Source organism: Caenorhabditis briggsae (genome assembly GCF_000004555.2).
Source record: "Caenorhabditis briggsae complete genome, chrX, whole genome shotgun sequence".
NCBI lineage: Eukaryota > Metazoa > Nematoda > Chromadorea > Rhabditida > Rhabditidae > Caenorhabditis > Caenorhabditis briggsae.
Window position 1 is genome coordinate 15,689,454 of NC_013491.2, and position 17,972 is coordinate 15,707,425.

At 34.9% G+C, this 17,972-nt stretch overlaps 5 protein-coding genes across 5 annotated transcripts; 3 read left to right on the forward strand and 2 right to left on the reverse strand.

Moving 5' to 3' along the window:
* Positions 1-600: 600 nt before the first annotated feature.
* On the reverse strand, positions 601-2,770 carry CBG15494 (the record flags this gene model as incomplete). The annotated part of the gene is made up of 5 exons (XM_045240265.1): positions 601-750; positions 821-949; positions 2,002-2,088; positions 2,141-2,356; positions 2,744-2,770. 5 exons carry the CDS (start codon positions 2,768-2,770, stop codon positions 601-603), a joined length of 609 nt encoding a protein of 202 aa, XP_045095727.1.
* A 4,011-nt stretch (positions 2,771-6,781) lies between these two features.
* On the forward strand, positions 6,782-7,138 carry CBG27967 (the record flags this gene model as incomplete). The annotated part of the gene is made up of 2 exons (XM_045240266.1): positions 6,782-6,829; positions 6,974-7,138. 2 exons carry the CDS (start codon positions 6,782-6,784, stop codon positions 7,136-7,138), a joined length of 213 nt encoding a protein of 70 aa, XP_045099699.1.
* A 1,693-nt stretch (positions 7,139-8,831) lies between these two features.
* Positions 8,832-9,225, reverse strand: CBG15491 (the record flags this gene model as incomplete). Its single annotated transcript, XM_002645357.1, has 2 exons — positions 8,832-8,945; positions 8,998-9,225. 2 exons carry the CDS (start codon positions 9,223-9,225, stop codon positions 8,832-8,834), a joined length of 342 nt encoding a protein of 113 aa, XP_002645403.1.
* Positions 9,226-15,568: 6,343 nt separating this feature from the next.
* Positions 15,569-15,963, forward strand: CBG27968 (the record flags this gene model as incomplete). Its single annotated transcript, XM_045240267.1, has 3 exons — positions 15,569-15,616; positions 15,662-15,724; positions 15,763-15,963. 3 exons carry the CDS (start codon positions 15,569-15,571, stop codon positions 15,961-15,963), a joined length of 312 nt encoding a protein of 103 aa, XP_045099700.1.
* Positions 15,964-17,177: 1,214 nt separating this feature from the next.
* On the forward strand, positions 17,178-17,759 carry CBG15489 (the record flags this gene model as incomplete). Its single annotated transcript, XM_002645356.1, has 1 exon — positions 17,178-17,759. One exon carries the CDS (start codon positions 17,178-17,180, stop codon positions 17,757-17,759), a length of 582 nt encoding a protein of 193 aa, XP_002645402.1.
* Positions 17,760-17,972: the final 213 nt, after the last annotated feature.

Genomic DNA, 17,972 nt, shown 5'->3' on the forward strand with positions numbered 1-17,972 from the left:
CTTCGTTTTTTTTCAACAATTCGAAGAAGCCTTTGGTATTAGATTTTCTGTTGCTGAAAAGTTCAAAAAACTGTTACTGAAAAAATTAACGAATACACGTTTTATTCATCAGGGATATAAAATAAAGATAATGGAGAATAAATAAAACGCAAAAAAGCCACAAATAAAATGTAAACGAAGATACAACACTGGTCAAAAACAATTCACAATTATGACCATTTTTGTTCAAAATTGTCATTTTAGGAGTCTGAATAGGTATTTAGCGCTTACCTATTCGTTCTCAACAGGATAGTGACTGATTACTTTTCCAGACATGAAAAAGTTGACAGTTTTTAACGGAAACGACATTTTCGCTATTTTTTTGATTGGAAAAAAAGATGGGAAGATTAATGAAGACGTCGGATTATTATGGGACTGGATAGTACAACAAAAGTGGAAATCAGAAAAAAAAACCAGAAGCGGTGAAATACAAAATTAATTGAGCTAAAAAAGGGGAACATGAAAAATATGGAATGTTTCCTCAAGTTGGAATCTAAGAACCACGTCAGATGTTTGCAAAAAAGTTCATGTTCTCTTAATTGATCATTTTGTACACAAATCCTAGTTCCCATCCTCATCATCGACAATTCCATCGTCATCGAAAAATCCCATGTCCTCCTCCATTATCTCAATTGGGACATCTCGTGGAACGAAATCTCCAAATGGGTTCTCGAAGGCCTCATTTGGCAGAGGAAATTGTCCGTCGAGAATCTGAAACCCCACAATCATTACAGTTTTTTATTTATCAAAAAAGTCTGAACTAAATAACATAGGAACTTACCATGTCTAAGAATTCTCGGCGCTGTCGGACTCCTAATCGTTGAAGAAAGAGAATCTGATCCTCATCCAATTGACGGCCTGGCCGATCAATGTTTTGGCCTCTTCCAAGGCCTGCATCACCGCGTCCTCTCTGAAAACAACACCGATTTTTATTTCAATCAAAGTTATGTTTATTTAGCAAGAAAAAAAATATGAGAGCGCTTTCTAAGAATCCATGAATTTGCCGAATTTCAAATTTTGAGGATTTAGCAAGCACCAAATTTAATGTCTTGAATAGAATTCTCAGAATTAATCAAAAAAATTCGAAGAATCCCTGGATTTTCTGACCATTAATTTGCAGGAATGTGAGAAGTTTCGAAATTCAGACCATCTGGTTTTGTGAATTTCCGATGATTTTAGGAACTTGAGAAACACGTAGTTTCAGAAATTCCGAACTTCCAAAATTTAGTTTACTAAATTTTTTGAATTTTGAAATGTTTGACAGCCGGTTCTCATTCACAGTTTTCCAAACTTTTGAAATTCTGAAAACCCAAAATTTTTGTTTTTAAATACCGTGAAACCTGTAATAGAAGAACCCCTCACTGTCAAGTTTGAGCTTAATCACCTCGGTCTCCGCGAAAAAAATCAAAAAAGAGGCAAGTGATAAAATGTTTGTGATTTTATGACATACAATTAATCAGTTAACAACGTATTTATATCTTTGACGAGAACCGAGATAAATTAGGCTATAGTTGGAAGTTTAGAGACACTTCTATTACAGGTTTTAGGGTATCTAACAAAATTAATCGAATTACAGAATTTTGAAACTTTTGAGTTATGGAGCTTCTGAGATTTATAAATACAGAATTTTTTCAAACTTTCGATTATCAAAAATTTGGCAACTGAACGGTTTAGAACTAACTACGTAGCAGTAGTTAGTTTTAGAACTGGCCATTTCAGAACTGACAACTACATCCGGTGAATTGGAATTGACTCTGTTGCAAATGCTCTTTCAGAACTGAGAATTTTCTCAGGTTGAACTTAAAAACTTGTCACGTTACAACAAAAAATTGGAACACCCTCTTCAAAACCACTCGGTTGAGAAATAGTTAGTGGCAATATTGCAATACGCTTCTATTCAATTAAAAATCGCACAATAATGCATCCACTAAAACCGTCAGGTGGTGAATAAACCCTTCTCACCTGCTCGTCTCTTCTTGCTCTTCTGAACCGATGGATCCATTCCATATTCTGCGGAAGGCCCAGTGCTCGTGGTGGTGGCGACATCTCCTGAAAAAGTTACAGATGAAAATTGTCTTAATTTTTCACAAGCTAAACTCGCCCTAGCTCTCAAGCGAGCCTGAGCGTGTGGCCGTGGTGGTACCGGGGGCGGCGTGAGTGGCCGTTGTCCTGGCCGTGGAGGGAGTGGTGGCGGGGTAGGTGCCCGTGGCTCTGGCTCCGGCTGCGGTTCCGGCTCTGGCGCGGCCGGTGGCGGGACGTCTGAAACTCCCAGACCGGCATCAACCTTTGGCTCCTCTCTCAACGGTTCTGGGATCATCTAAAATAATGAAATAAATTGAGGATTGGAAATAAACTGAAAATAAAGTTTCTGGGCTCTATGAGGTTTTCCAAAAACGGATTGAAAAGAAATAATTGAGAATTTTCGTTTGAAGCAATACCAACATGTTATCGCAATCAAAATCTCTGGGAAGTTGACAATAACACTATCTAATTTTTGAGAAGCGGTATAAAAACAAATGAGAGGGGACAAGTCTGTTATCAAGATTGAACTGTTTTTCATCGCACTTACAACTAAGTGTTCTGCTTATGTATGATCACATATTTAGTCCAGAGCAGTATTGATTTTCAATACTACCAACAGAAACATCTAGTGGGAAATTTCAAAGCCCAGTGAGTATTTGATTTTTACCTTTTTTTCTCTTACAAGGACCTCGCAAATCCAGATTCTCATGAAAGTATCACTGTTGTCTCTTTTCAATGTACGTGTACCGACTGAGCCACATGGGCAAGGAGAGATGGTGTACAAAAGGCGAAAGCTGTACGTACCAGACATGAGCGGAATAAAATTTTTCAAAATCCGGAAGAAGGAATAAGGAATAAGGAACAAAAATTAAAAATCAGGAATAAGGAATAAGGAATGAGGAATAAAAATTGAAAAACCCGGAAGAAGGAATAAGGAGTAAGGAATAAAAAAAACACCCGGAATAAGGAAGAAGGAATAAAGAATACGGAACAAAATTTCGAAAAAAGCCGAATGTTTTTTGAAATTTTTTGATAAAACATATAAAAGAGGAATTTAGGCTTCATTAAACGACTTTTTAAGTAGTAGTTTAGGTTTAGGAAGCGTTTTTTCTAATTTTAAATTTCAAAATTTTAATTGTTCGAATTTTCCGGAAGAATAAGAAAAAATCAGGAATAAGGAATAAGGAATAAGGAATAGAAAAAAACACCCGGAATAAGGAATAAGGAATAAGGAATAAGGAATTCCGCTCATGTCTGGTACGTACAGGGACATTAAGCGCTTTACACCGTCACGTCATAGTGCATACTGTACGTCCAAAATAGTCCGAAAAATTTCACATCCCCCTCCTTCAACTAAAAAACTATTTTGTTCAAATTTCAGAAAGATATGCAAGGAAGCGAATTTTTTTAGTTTTCCCTTAAAACTATTTTAGAAATGAGATTTTATCTCATAGTGTTGTCTAATACAGATTTAGGACAGTTTCTCAAACGAAATCTCATAAACAGGAAAGAAAAAAACAGCGGCACCTTACATTAGGTATTGCGCAATTGGCAAAAAAATGTGGGAAAAGAAGGGAAAAACATAGAAATGAGTGATGACAACATTCAAAAAGGCCATCGAAGTACCAGACAGTGTCGTGCTCCGCCTCTTTCTCTCTTTCTTATAGATGTTAGTCACACTGTTTGCTCTTCTTTCTTGGAATGGGGTACTGTAGTTTTATGAGATGATGAATGTCAAAAAATTTGCACTTTGAAACAATTTAATTTGAACTTTTGGAACTTTCAAGAAGTTATTGTTCTTTCTTTTTTCATTCAAATCATATCTAAACTAGTAAAGTCTAAGAAATTTCGTCTTTATCTATGGAATCTGAAGATAGAGCGTAATCAAGAACGTAACCTGACCAACATTGAAATGGTATTAAATAGGCATAATCATTATATTCTAGTTTCCATTTTACAGACAGTTTTGCGCGCAGCGGTCGCATACGTCTACCGTGGAAAGGAACTGATTGTGAGTTGAAGTTTTCAGTAAAAGGAATACTCAAAAACAGGCCAAAACAAGCCGATAATTGTTTTAACTTCTTAAAATATGTATGATAGATCACAACAAGTGCTAGTAGACGACGTTATTCGAAAAACGGTGTCTTGCCAACGAGAAAAGTCAAGATTTTAAAAACATGTGCCCAAACACCATGGTCCGTTTTTCATTCAGCCTGTATTTTCTTCTGAAGCAAGACACAAGGCATCAAAGAGTGTCCAGTTTCAGCACATGCTGACTGCCATTCTCTGCGTTAGTTAGTAAAAAATAGTGAACTTGAAAAATGCTTGTAAGACAGCTCGTAATTACCTCGTTTAAGCACCTATTTGCGAGTATAAAAAACCGGTTTTCAGAGGCAGCGCCGTCACTTAGAGCCGCTCGCACAGCCTCTGTTGAACGCTTTCCACAAAGCTCTCAACATCGCAGATGTTCTGGAGAGTGTTGAGACTCGGGCTGCCATGGAGGATGAGCATCTTTTTGCCCGGTTCTGGTATGAGACGCTAGAGCGCTACTACAACAAGATGATTGAAGCAGTGGAAGCTTTATTCCTAAACCGTCAACTTTGACTTCAATTATCCCAAGTTCTGTGAAAGATATCAAAAATTTGTCAATTAATAAATTATTAATCATAATATCGCCAATATTTTATCAGTTGACAAATTGTTGATATCTCTTACAGGAGTAAAGATAATTGAGCTCAAAGTTGACGTCTTCTATTCGAAGAAATACGGAAACTATTTTTTAATGCAAAAATAATAAATTGTTGTTTATAAAGTTTGATTTTGGTTTATAAATTTTGAAACCAATCAAAACTTCAGTAATGTTCGGTATGGTTTTTTCAGAATTTTACAGAATGTTGAAAATCCGAGTTTCAAAATTTCGGAATTTCTGTATGTTCCGATTTTTGAAACTGTTTTTCATCAATAAGAAAAATTGGAAAAAAATTGACGAACACTCCTGATTAAAACGAAAAAAGTCTCCTTTTACCACCTAGATTGATATTCCTATTGTTTCTGAATTTTTTCTGAAGTTTGAAGTCGTTAACAAATGACTTCACCAATTTTCACACTGTTTGCTGAAGGTCACATATTCACGGTTAAATTTTAAATTATTCTAATTTCAAAATCGATATAATAGAGCTTTCAAGAAAAATGAATTTGAATGAGTCAGAAACAAAAATGAATTTTGGAACAATTCAAAATATATGCGAGACTGAAAGACCTCCATCATGTGATGTTTTTCCCCCAGACGTGCTTAGTCAGACAGTTCCATGTCTTGGTCACTAAAAAGACACTTGTTTAGCTTTTTGCCCAATCATCCCTATTTCTGTCCAGCCCGTTGGATCTCTTTTTTTCCTTGGTATATTATCAATTTCAACCTTTCGGCAAACAAAATTTAATCCATCCCTCAGTAGGAGTTTTTAAATCTATTTTTCGTCAGAGCTACTTTAATCTCAATTATCTCTGACTTTTGCAAAGATATCATCACTTCATCAGTTAGAATAATCTTGGTGACAAAATGATGAACACTTCATAAGTTGATAGATTACCGATATCTTCTCTTAAAACAGAAACAACTGAACTCAAAGTAAAAGTTGCATAGTTTATTTTTTCTTTAAGCTCTTCACCTCTCCTTTCCTTTGATAACAAGTTTTTAAAACGGATATAAAATGTATTGAAAAAACTTCTAAATTTCATTTTTTTAAATTCTCCTTTTGAAATCAATAATCTGATTTAATAAAAAAAAATTGCATAAGTCATAAAGGAAAAACAATTTTTGGAACGTTTCAAAATCTATGCGAGAGACAGACAGTCATGTGCTTTTTCATATTCAGCCCAATGGGTTTCGCTTGATCCTTAATTTTTTGAACAGTCCCCAAAAAACAAAACTCTGTTAGATTTCTGAAAAGACAAAAAATAGATTTTTGTATCTTGAGGTTATTCTGCTAGTACGATGTTCAGAATATCAAAAAATGGCATGATTTTTTTTCTCAAGAAATCGTCAAACCTGTAGTAGAAGTGCCTCCTACTTTTTAAAGCTTTGAGCCAATTTATATCTGTCCCTGTGAAATTTTGAAAAAAAATTGTCAACTGATAAATTGTTTATAATAATATCAGAAAAATGTTATACGTTGACACATTTTTGACATCTCTCATAGGAGCCGAGATAATTGAGCTCGAACTTGGCAGTGTGGGGGCTCTTCCAAAGAGAAAACTATAGAGTATGAAGGAATCTCGTATCTTTTTCCATTTTTTTCACCGTTACCTCAGTTTTTAACCAAATTAGTTTTAAGCTCCCCATTCATCAATATCAACATTTTTTTACGCACGAATTTTGTAAATCTCTGCAATAGCCCCGAAATATCTTTAAGTTGAAGGTTATCTGTTCTAATTCAAAAATCAATAAAATAAAGCGTTCCAGAAAGCAAAAATTTGAATGAGTCATAAAATAAAAAACACAAAAGCTTTCAAAATCTATGCGAGGGGCCACTATCCTATGTTATTTTCTTTCAGCCCCTCCCCCCAATTCCGTATGTGTGCAGTTAGACTATTTCATGTCTAAGTCAGTGATGAAAAAATTACTCTTCTACATCCTCGTCTCCGAATATTGCTCTCTTACCGTTTTCGCGTCTCTAAACATCGTATACATCCTCATTTTCAGCTTGACTCCTTCTCTACCAAAATGGATAATATTGTGCATCAGCCACGCAACATGCCAGACAATGAACTGGTATAAAATCAACTTTTTTTAATCCACGATCTAAATTTTTGCAGAATTTCCTTGAGGTCATTCTCCAGGCTCTCGTTCGCTACTTGCCAGTTCTCAGGCTAGTTTCTAATAATGATATCATTCAGTTAATATAGCATTTTTCAGGCTGATCCAGAGGTTCCACAAGAAGTTATGCTCTTTTTCCGCGAAATCAAAATGATTGGGGAGATGCTGTATGTGATCGGATGCGAGCCACGCTCACACAATGGTCGTTATCGACAACCTCTACAGACGATTCTGGCAGCTCTATCTTCGCCTGGTTCAACATAATGTCAGATTCTTCCGAATTGTTGAAGAACTGAATGTGCTTTAATTAAATAGATATTATATGTCAAAGTCACTTCCTAATCTAACATTACGAGCTGTCAAGAAACTTTTAAAGAAAAACGTTTAAAAATCCCAGAAAAAAATTGATTGTCTTTTATATTTCAAAGAATGACTTATCATATTTTCAAAGAACTGTTGGCATCTAATTCTCCCCGAATATGAGTTTTCCAGAATTTGCAACCCTTTTCCCTTTTTTCTCTGTATTTATCACATTCTGTTTCTTCTTTCCTTTTTGCATCTACCAGTAACAACAAGTTCCCTCACCTTTTTTTATATAAAAAAAACGTTTAAATTGTACTTAAAAAGATTCCCACAATAAACGTTTTCCCAAAATATAATATTGACCTCCCGATGAAAACTCTAAAACATTAATATCTATGACTCGAGACTTATTTCTTTCAACAACAGCTTTTGTAGTTGTTCATACTAGTAAAATTCTGGGCCAGACCGGGCCGGGCCGGGCCTGAAGAAACTTTCAAGGCCCGGTACCAAAAATCCTATAATTTTGAGCCAAATTTTAAGATTTCTATATAACCTGTTCCAAAATTTTTTTAAACTTGTGTGTGAAGAATCTTTTTGGTGACCTTATCGGTTGGAGGCACGAATATGAAGTCAAATGGTACGAATATATTGTGAAATGACGGGCACGCCGGGCCAGTTTTTCTGAGCATTTTAGATTTTATTCATCAAGGATATTAAATGAAGTAAATGGATTATGAATTTTGAAAAAAAATTAAAAAATTCACAAATAAAATGCGAACCGGAGATACAAAACTAATCAAAAAGAAATCCCAATTATGGAAATCACTATTTTCAAACATTAAACAAAATCGACTATTTTCAACGGAAATGATCATTTTGGCCATACTTCTCATTGGAACTGATCTCGGGTTTCATGGAATCTGAAATCAATTTTCAGGGACATAAACTATTTCGAAATTCGGAACATCTGGGTTTCTGAATTTCCGATGATTTTAAAAATATAAAAAATCCATAGTTTCTGACATTTAGAACTTCCAAAATTCAGTTTCGTACTTTTTCATTCACTTTGAGATTTTTGACACGAGGTTTTGATTCACAGTTTCCCAAATTTCCGAACTATAATTCTGAACACCCGAAAACCGTAAAACCTATAACAAAAGGGCTACCACAGTGTATATCTCTATTATCTCTGTTTCCGTGTAAGATACCAAAATGTGTCAATTGATTAAATGTTTGTGATATTATGATATACACTTTATCAGTTAGCAGAAAATTCATATCATTGACAGTAACCGAGATAAATTAGGCCAACGTTAAAAGTTTAGAAGACTTCATTACAGGTTTTACGGCATCTACGCCTTTTTAAATTACTGAATTTTCTGAATTCTAAATGTCAGAAATTCTGAAAATTTGAAATACAGAATTTTGCCATCTCAAATTTTCAAATATCAAAATCCATTTCAAAACTGACAACTACAAGACTGTTAAAAACTAAATTTTGCTCTTCTTAAAACTGGTCATTTATCAACTTGAATTCTAGCACTAGTCATTCGCTGCAAATTTGAAAAACCCGGTTTTAAAATAGTTTGTAGAAAAATTGCAATACGCTGCCTTTCAATTAATAAATCTTACAATGAGGCGCCTACTAAAACGGTCAATTGGCGAACAAAATCTTTCTCACCTGCTGGTCTCCTCTAGCTCTTCTGAACTGATGAATCCATTCCATATTCTGCGGAAGGCCCAGTGCTCTTGGTGGGGGCGAATCCTCCTGAAAAAGTTACAGATGAAAATGGTCTCAATTTTTCACAATCTGAACTCACCCTAGCTCTCACGCGAGCCTGAGCGTGTGGCCGTGGCGGTAGCGGAGGCGGCGTCAGTGGCCGTGGCCGTGGTCCAGGACGTGGAGGTAGTGGTGGCGGGGTCGCTGGCCGTGGCTCTGGCTCCGGCTGCAGTTCCGGCTCTGGCGCTGCCGGTGGCGGGAAGTCTGGAACTCCTAGACCGGGAGCGGCATCAACCTTTGGCTCCTCTCTCAATGGTTCTGGGGTCATCTAAAATAATGAAATAAATTGGAAATGAACTGAAAATAAAGTTTTTAGGCTCTATCAGGTTTTCCAAAAACGGATTGAAAAGAAAAACTGAGAATTTTTGTTCGAAGCAATATCAATACTTATTCAATCATAAAATTTCTGTGAACGTAACAAACACACTACCTAACATATAAGAGCGGTATAAGAACAGATGAAAAGAGACAAGTCTGTTATCAAAATTGCATAGTCTCTTATTTCACCTACAGCTTTGTATTCAGCTTTCGACGGACCACAATTTAAGGTAAGAGCAGTATTGGTTTTCTATTCTACCAATACATTCCTCTAGTGGAATACTTCAAATCCCAGTAAGTGACTTCGATTTTTTATTTTTGTTCTCTCATTCAGTACCAAAAACCGGGTTAAAAATTGCAAAAAAAGAGCAATTTTTTAGACGATTTCCTCACCTCCTAAAACGTTTTAAAAACTGAAATTTGTTGTGTTTCTCTTACAATTAGATTCAAAGGAATTTTTTCAAGTATTTTCTCGTAAATTGATTTTTCAAGTTTTGGATTTTCCACCAATGAAAATTGGTTTTAATAAAGTTTGGACAAAATGGGTGGAATATGTCAATTCGTTGAATTTTAGGTTCAAAACAACAAATCTCATTTTCTGAAACGTCCTAAAAGTTAGGAAAATGTTCTTCAATAATTGCAGTTTTTGTAAGGATAAAACTATTTTTGGTTCTGAAACTGATATAACTCTGCTGAAACAGCGGATTCTAGAAGTTTTTAGATGGTCAATTATGAACCTATCGAGAATTTTCACCTAGTTCTGGGCGCACAAAATGTTCAGGTTCCCTTGTTATGTCTCAGAAAATTTCAAGAAATTTGAAACAAAGACAGAAATTTTTGAAGTTACGAAAAAATCCTATTGCATCTGTTCAAATTTTATCTCAATATCAAATTCATATCCTATCTCAAAAATTAATTTGTTCTAATAACAGTAAGAACTCCGTTGGAAGCGAAAATCCTAGGGCTTTCATTCCAAAATATTGTTTAATACAGGTTTAGGGCATTTTCTCATACACAATTTCATTAAGGGGAGAGCAAAAACTGCAAAGAAAACCAGCGGCACCTCACGTTTTGTGTTGCGCAAGATAAGCGCGAATTGGCAAAAAATGTAGGAAAAGAAGAGAAAAATAAAGAAATGAGTGTTGACAACATTCAAAAAGGCCATCGTAGTACCAGACAGTGTCGTGCTCCGCCTCTTTCTCTTTTTCTTAGTGATGTTAGTCACACTGTTTGCTTCTCTCTCTCTCTCTCTCTCTCTCTCTCTCTTTCTCTTTCTCTCTCTCTTTATTGGAATGGGGTACTGTAATTTTATGAGATGATGAATGACATAAAATTTGCACTTTTGAAACAATTTAATTTATACTTTTGGAACTTTCGAGAAATGCATTGTTCTCTTTTCTTCATTGAAATTATGTTTAAACAAGTGAAATTTCAGAAATCTCTTCTCCATTTACAGAATCTGAAGATGGAGTGTAATCAAAAGCGTAGCCTCACCGATATTGAAATGATATGAAATAGGCATAATCGTTATTTTCTAGTTTCTATTTTACAGACAGTTGTGCGCGCAGCGGTTGGCTACAACAACCGTAAAAAAGAGCTGATTGTGAGTTAAAGTTTCCAGAAAAAGAACACTCAAAAACAGGCTAAAACAAGCTGAAAATTTTTCTTTGATGTTTCGGTCCCCAGAAAAAATGATGGTATTTAGAAAACAGTTCAGTCCTTAAGACGATAATCCTAACTCGTTTCGTTTCAGTTACGATTTGTCTTTTTTTCATTCTTGAAAACTAATTGTTGAAATTTGCTGTAATGAACAACTTCAACATTAAAAAAGAGCCCAATACTTTGAAATAGTGCCCAAAACTACATTTACAAATTTTCTGATATTACAAAATTCTGACCCCTATGACTTTGTAAGGTTTTATTTGAAGCGCGGAAAAACAGAGGTTTTTTCGTAAGGGTACATGACACCTAGAAGCCGACCTGAACTTGGCCCTCAAATTCATACCAATTGCAACATTTTATTATTAGAGAAACTCAATTTTTTTTTGGAGAGGATCAATTTTGAATCAAATTCTAGGTTCTTTGTATCCCGAAGAAGAATCCTGATTGTTCTTCAGAAAACTGAAGTTTGTAAGGATCTTAAGGTTTTACAATTCAAATAAACGCTCTCTGGCGTAATTTTGAACACTTACTTGAAATCTTTTCCGAATTTTTTCGTTTACGCCCGGTTCTGGAATGAGACACTAGTGCGCTACTACAACAAGATCATAGAAGCAGTTGAAACTCTGTTAGACTAGTTTCGCTCTTACGTTTGTTTTCATAATAACCTTTTTTGTTGCAAAATGAATAAAATTTTGATCATTAAGTTTGATTTGTGGATAAGAATTTTCAAATCGAAAAACATTCAGGGATGCTCGGAGTGGCCTTTTGGTATGTCGGAAATCCTGAGTTTTGAAGTTTCGGAATATTGGTATGTATTCCGATTTTCAAATTTTTTATAAATCGGAAAAATTGAAGAAAAATTTACAAACTGATTTTGAAAACGCAAAAAAGAGTTTCGAACACCCCTGATTAAGAATGTAAAGGTTTGCTCTCGCCTCCTAGACTTTTATCCCCTTTGTTGTTTTTAAATTTTAAAGAATAATGGGTGGCCCCACGAGTATTCACACTAGTCGACGGAGATATATAACGGGTAAACGGTTAGTTTTCTAATTTCAATATCAATAAAAGCTTTCTAGAAAAAAAAAAGATTTCGAATGATTCATAGATTGAAATGAATATTGGAACAATTCAATTGAAGCAATGTTAACTTTGTTAGACTAACTTTGCCCTTAAGTTTGTTTTCACAATAAATATTGTTTGATGCAGAATGAAGAAACTGTTACTCATAAGGTTAGATTTCTGCCTATTAATTTTAAAAACCAATCGAAATTTCGGAACGGCTTTTTTTGGAATGTCGAAAATCTCGAGTGTCAAAATTTTGAACCACTAACATACCATAGCTTTCTAGTGAAATTTTCGAAAAATTTAGAAAACTACGATTGGAGTTCGATTTCGAAACGAAAGCTACAGAATGAAATTTGTAAAACAGCCAGAATTTTTGAAATTCCGACGCCTGTTCTGAATCTGATCACGACTGAAAAATTCGCTTTTTACCTCCTAGATTATTACCCCCTTTATCATTAATAAAGTCTAAAGTCGTTAATAAGTGGTTTCACTAATACTCACACTATTTGCTGAGTGAACATGTACACAGTGCAATTTGTTTTTATTATAATTTGAAAATCGATATATCAGAGCTTTCTGCAAAAATGAATTAGAATGAGTCAGAAACAAAAATGAATTTTGAGACATTTCAAAATATATGCGAGACTGAGAGACCTCCATCATGTGATGTTTTTCCCCCAGATGTGCTTAGTCAGACAGTTCCATGTCTTAGTCACTAAAACAGACACTTGTTTAGCTTTTCGCAAAAATATCCTCATCCCTGTCCAGCTCGTTGGGCCTCTTTTTTTGCCAAATTATCAATTTTAACTGTTGGGCTAATAAAGTTTAATCCTACCCGACGCATCTATTTTCCGTCACACTTAAACTGGCACTTTGAGCTCAATTATCTCTGGAATTTGTAAAGATATCAAAATTTCATCAGTTAGGAAAATCTAGGTGGTTAAATGACGAACATTTTATCAGGTTTTCGATATCTTCTTTTGGAACAGAAAACTGAGCTTAAAGTAAAAGTTTAGAGGTTTTTTGTTCCGTAGAAGTTCCCCTCCCTTCTCTCCTTCAGGGTTCAAGTTTATAAAACGGATATAGAATGTATTGAAAAAACTTCTGAATTTCATTTTTATCCTCATTTTGAAATCAATAAACTGTAGCTTTTTAGATAACGAAAATTTGAATGAGTCATAATGGGAAAAACAAATTCTGGGACATTTCAAAATCTATGCGAGAGACTGACAGACCTCTGTCATGTGTTTTCGTTAAACTCAGTGCGGCCCGATTGATCCACTTTTGTTGAACAGTCCCATATAATTCATTTTTTACAAAAAAAAAACAAAGAAAATTGGTTTTTCTAGTTTTTCTAGAAAATTAAATGGTTAAAAACAGCTTCAAAGAATTTCATAATTTCTCCATTTCTCAAGATAAGATGCATACCTTCAAACCTGTAAAAGAAGGGCTTCTTATTTTGTTTTAAACGTTGCCTATTTATCTCGGTTCCTGTGAGAAATTTAAAAAATTGTCAACTGATAAAATATTTATCATAATATCAAAAATATTTTATCAGTTGACAGATTCTTGATATCTCTCATAGGAGCAGGTATAGGTGAAACTTGACAATTCGGGGGGTTTTCTAAAGACAGAATCAAGTCTAGCTTATGAAGAAATATCGTTTTTTTTCCCACATTTTCGCTTCAGTTTGTGAAATAATAAGTTTAAAACTTTCTATTCACCAATTTCAGTATTTTCTGGATGTTATTAAATCTTTGCAATGCCCTCAAAATATCCTTAAATAAGAAGATATCGTTAAGTGATCCTTTAAATACCAACTCTATGCGACAAAAGTGTATTTTGGATATACATCTCTATCCGGCTCCTTTTTTAAACTAAAAATCAATGAAATAGAGCTTTCCAGAAAGCAAAAATTTGAATGAGTCATAGAAAAAAAAACAAATTTTGGAACCTTTCAAAATCTATGCGAGAGAGAGAGAGAGAGAGAGGAGAGACAGTTCCATGTCTTAGTCACTAAAACAGACACTTGTTTAGCTTTTCGCAAAAATATCCTCATCCCTGTCCAGCTCGTTGGACTTTTTTTGCCAAATTATCAATTTTAACTTTTCGGCTAACAACGTTTAGTCCTTCCCACGCAAGAATTTTCGTGTAATTTTGCAGTATGTTCTGTAAGTGTCGTCATTGAGCGGCCTCTTCAATACTCTATGCGTCGGAGGCATACCTTAACTTATTTTTTATAACATTGAAAACAGCGAAATACTGTTTTCTAGAACATTTATTCGAATACGCCAAAAAAGACGAAAAAAACAAATGCTGGAACCTAATAGAGCGTCACACCTACACTGGCACTTTGAGCTCAATTATCTCTGAGTTTCAAAAAGGTATCAAAATGTCATCAGTTAGGAAAATATTGGCGAAATAAAGATGAATATTTTATTACCTCATAGATTTTCCATATCTTTGTTTGAACAAAGATAACTGAGCCCAAAGTTTAAGCACACGGAGTGACGTCCTAAATGCGGGGATACAGTATCTTTTTCACCCTGTTTGCAAATGATAACATCAACTTCTGCACCTACTAAATTTATTTTTCCTCACACATACAATTATATAAAACCATGAAATTCCCCTATAGCTGTCCATCTTCCAATTTTTAAAGTCAATGAAATAAATCGTTTGAGAAAACAAAAAAAATTTGAATGAGTCATAAAGGAAAAACAATTTTTGGAACGTTTCAAAATCTATGCGAGAGACAGACAGTCATGTGCTTTTTCATATTCAGCCCAATGGGGCCCGCTTGATCCTCAATGTTTTGAACAGTCTCCGAAAAACAAATATCTGTTATATTTCTGAAAAGACAAAAATTGATTTGTGTATCTTGAGGTTATTCTGCTAGAAGTGCCTCCTACTAGAAGTGTCTCCTACTTTTCAAAGCTTTGGGCTAATTTATCTCCGTCCCTGTGAAATTTTGAAAAAATTGTCAACTGATAAATTGTTCATCATAATATCAAAAAATGTTATCAGTTGACACATTTTGACTGCTATAATTGAGCTGAAGCTTGAAAATGTGGGGGCTCTTTCAAGGAGAGAACCAAGTATAGCGTTTGAAGACACATAGTATCTTTTTCCATTTTTTTCACCGTTACCTCAGTTTTTGAAATAATTAGTTTCAAGCTCCCCATTCATCAATATCAAAATTTTTTTACGCACGAATTTTGTAAATCTCTGCAATAGCCCCGAAATATCTTTAAGTTGAAGGTTATCTGTTCTAATTCAAAAATCAATAAAATAAAGCGTTCCAGAAAGCAAAAATTTGAATGAGTCATAAAATAAAAAACACAAAAGCTTTCAAAATCTATGCGAGGGGCCACTATCCTATGTTATTTTCTTTCAGCCCCTCCCCCCAATTCCGTATGTGTGCAGTTAGACTATTTCATGTCTAAGTCAGTGATGAAAAAATTACTCTTCTACATCCTCGTCTCCGAATATTGCTCTCTTACCGTTTTCGCGTCTCTAAACATCGTATACATCCTCATTTTCAGCTTGACTCCTTCTCTACCAAAATGGATAATGTTATGCATCATCCACGCAACATACCAGACAATGAACTGGTATAAAATCAACTGTTTTTTAATCCACGATCTAAGTTTTTGCAGGATTTCCTTGAGGTCATTCTCCAGGCTCTTGCTCACTACTTGCCAGTTCTCAGGGCTAGTTTCGTATGATGATATCAGTTAGTTAATATAGCATTTTTCAGGCTGATCCAGAAGTTCCACAAGAAGTCCTGCTCCTTTTCCGCGAAATCAAAATGATTGGGGAGATGCTGTATGTGATCGGATGCGAGCCACGTACACAGAATGGTATGGAAATTATCGAAAATCTCTACAGAGAATTTCGTCAGCTCTATCATCGCCTTCAGCACAATGTCGGATTCTTCCAGGAATTGTTCAACAACTGAATACATTTATAATTAAACACAGATCATCGTTCAAAGTCTTTTCCCAATGTAACATTATGAGCTGTCATGAAGTTTTTGAGCTTCGAAAAATCCCCGAATACATGTTGTGTCTCCCTTTCTTATAATTTTCCATAATCTGCAATTTTTTTCTCGTTCCTGTATTCATCAAATTCTATTTCTTCTCCCCTGAACGCATTGACAGTCTATCTTTTTTGAAATCTCACAAAATTTTGATTTTCCTGTACGGCAGTACTTCTGCCTTTCATTTTTTTTCGGCATTCCCTTTCTTTCTCAGTTCTTCAACATACTCTAAATAAATATTTCCTCCGAAACTTCCTACTGACCTTCCGATAAAAACTACAAAACATCAAAGGATAAATCATGAAATAGCACAAAAAAGTGGAAATGCGAGAAACAATACAGAAGGACTTCATGGATTCCTTAAATTTTCTGCAGTTAAAAATTTGCGATTTTAACAATTTCCAAACTTAATTTCTAAAATTTCTCAAAATCTCAGTTTCTGACATTTTAATTCCCAGAGAAACAAAGAATTGATTTTGGATTTTGACAGAATCTCTGGATTTGCTGGATAACAATGATAAATTTTAATAAAATTAAGATTTTCAAAATTTTGATTATCTATCTGAGTTTCTGAACTTCCGATATAAACAGAAAAGTATCATTATTGGTTTCAGAAGTTGTCTTTTTTTTTTAAGTTCCACCAATCTTTGGAGGAATAAAACTTCGATACAATCACTTGAGAAGTGGGAGTATTAGACTACAAAAACTACAAAAACATGGAAATTGAAAAAAACAGGAAATTGATACATATTTGAAACTTCGAAAACGTTTATGTCTCTAGAATATAATGTTCAGTAGATCAAGAAATTCCAATAAAATCTGAAATCAAGTCTGAATTTTTTAAGCCTGATGCTCATGAACTGTTGCACCACATCCCTCGAGAATCTGAAGATAACACCATATCTCACCTACATGGCTCATTATTGTCATCATTCTGAGAATAGCAGATAGATTATTCCCCACCATCTTCACATGTCTCAATGCTGACAATGCTCATTTAAAGTTATCAATGTCATCAGTGCTGAGGTTTGTTTTGTCATTATCATCATTTTCTTAACGGGGCAGGGCGTAGAGCGCCTATATATAAGAACAGATTTCTCGGAATCATCAGTCAGTTTACTGATCCTCTTGTTATGAACTCTCAATTGGCGCCTATTTCTACTGGCAGTGTTCCTGACACGCCTATTCCATACTCCTACGCAGATGCGCATTATTGGAATTCTGGAAATCTCAACTGGAATTATCTGAATACTCAAGCCACTGACTACTCGGACTACACCTTATATTCCAACTACTACGCGTATTATTATGCTCAATTCTTCCAAAGTTTGAGTTCAAATGTTTCTACTCCCTCTCCAACTCAAATTCCTCAACGCGAACCTGCCACTATGTTACCTCCGCTCAACTTTGATTTCAATGCCACGACTCCTAACCCTAGCTCACCAAGTACCAGCTCCACGTTGGCTCCAATGCAACTATCTGCCGAAATGCCGATTCAATCTCTGACTACTGTAACATGTGAATCAACATCTCGTCGGGACTCGAAAACTCGTCAATGCACTAATTGTTTCGTCACTAAAACAAGTCTATGGAGAAACGTCACATCCAGTGAAGGAATCTTGTGCACTGCTTGCTTTACCTACAAAAGAAAATACAAGAAGAACCGTCCAACTAAAGCAATTGAAAGATATATGCGTCGGAACAGAAATTTATAATTTTCGTGTTTTTGTTTCAAACGTCATTTATAATTGTTATTTCATGTTTTGGTTTCTAATAAATTAAAATAAAAACCAAACCGTTTTGTTTTTCCCCGAAATGTTCCAACGAACTGCAAAACTAGGAACTACTCTAATTATCAGAAAACGTACAGTGTCATTCATATTTTCTTTTCGAAATGTTAGTATTAGTTAAAAACGATCATCTGACAA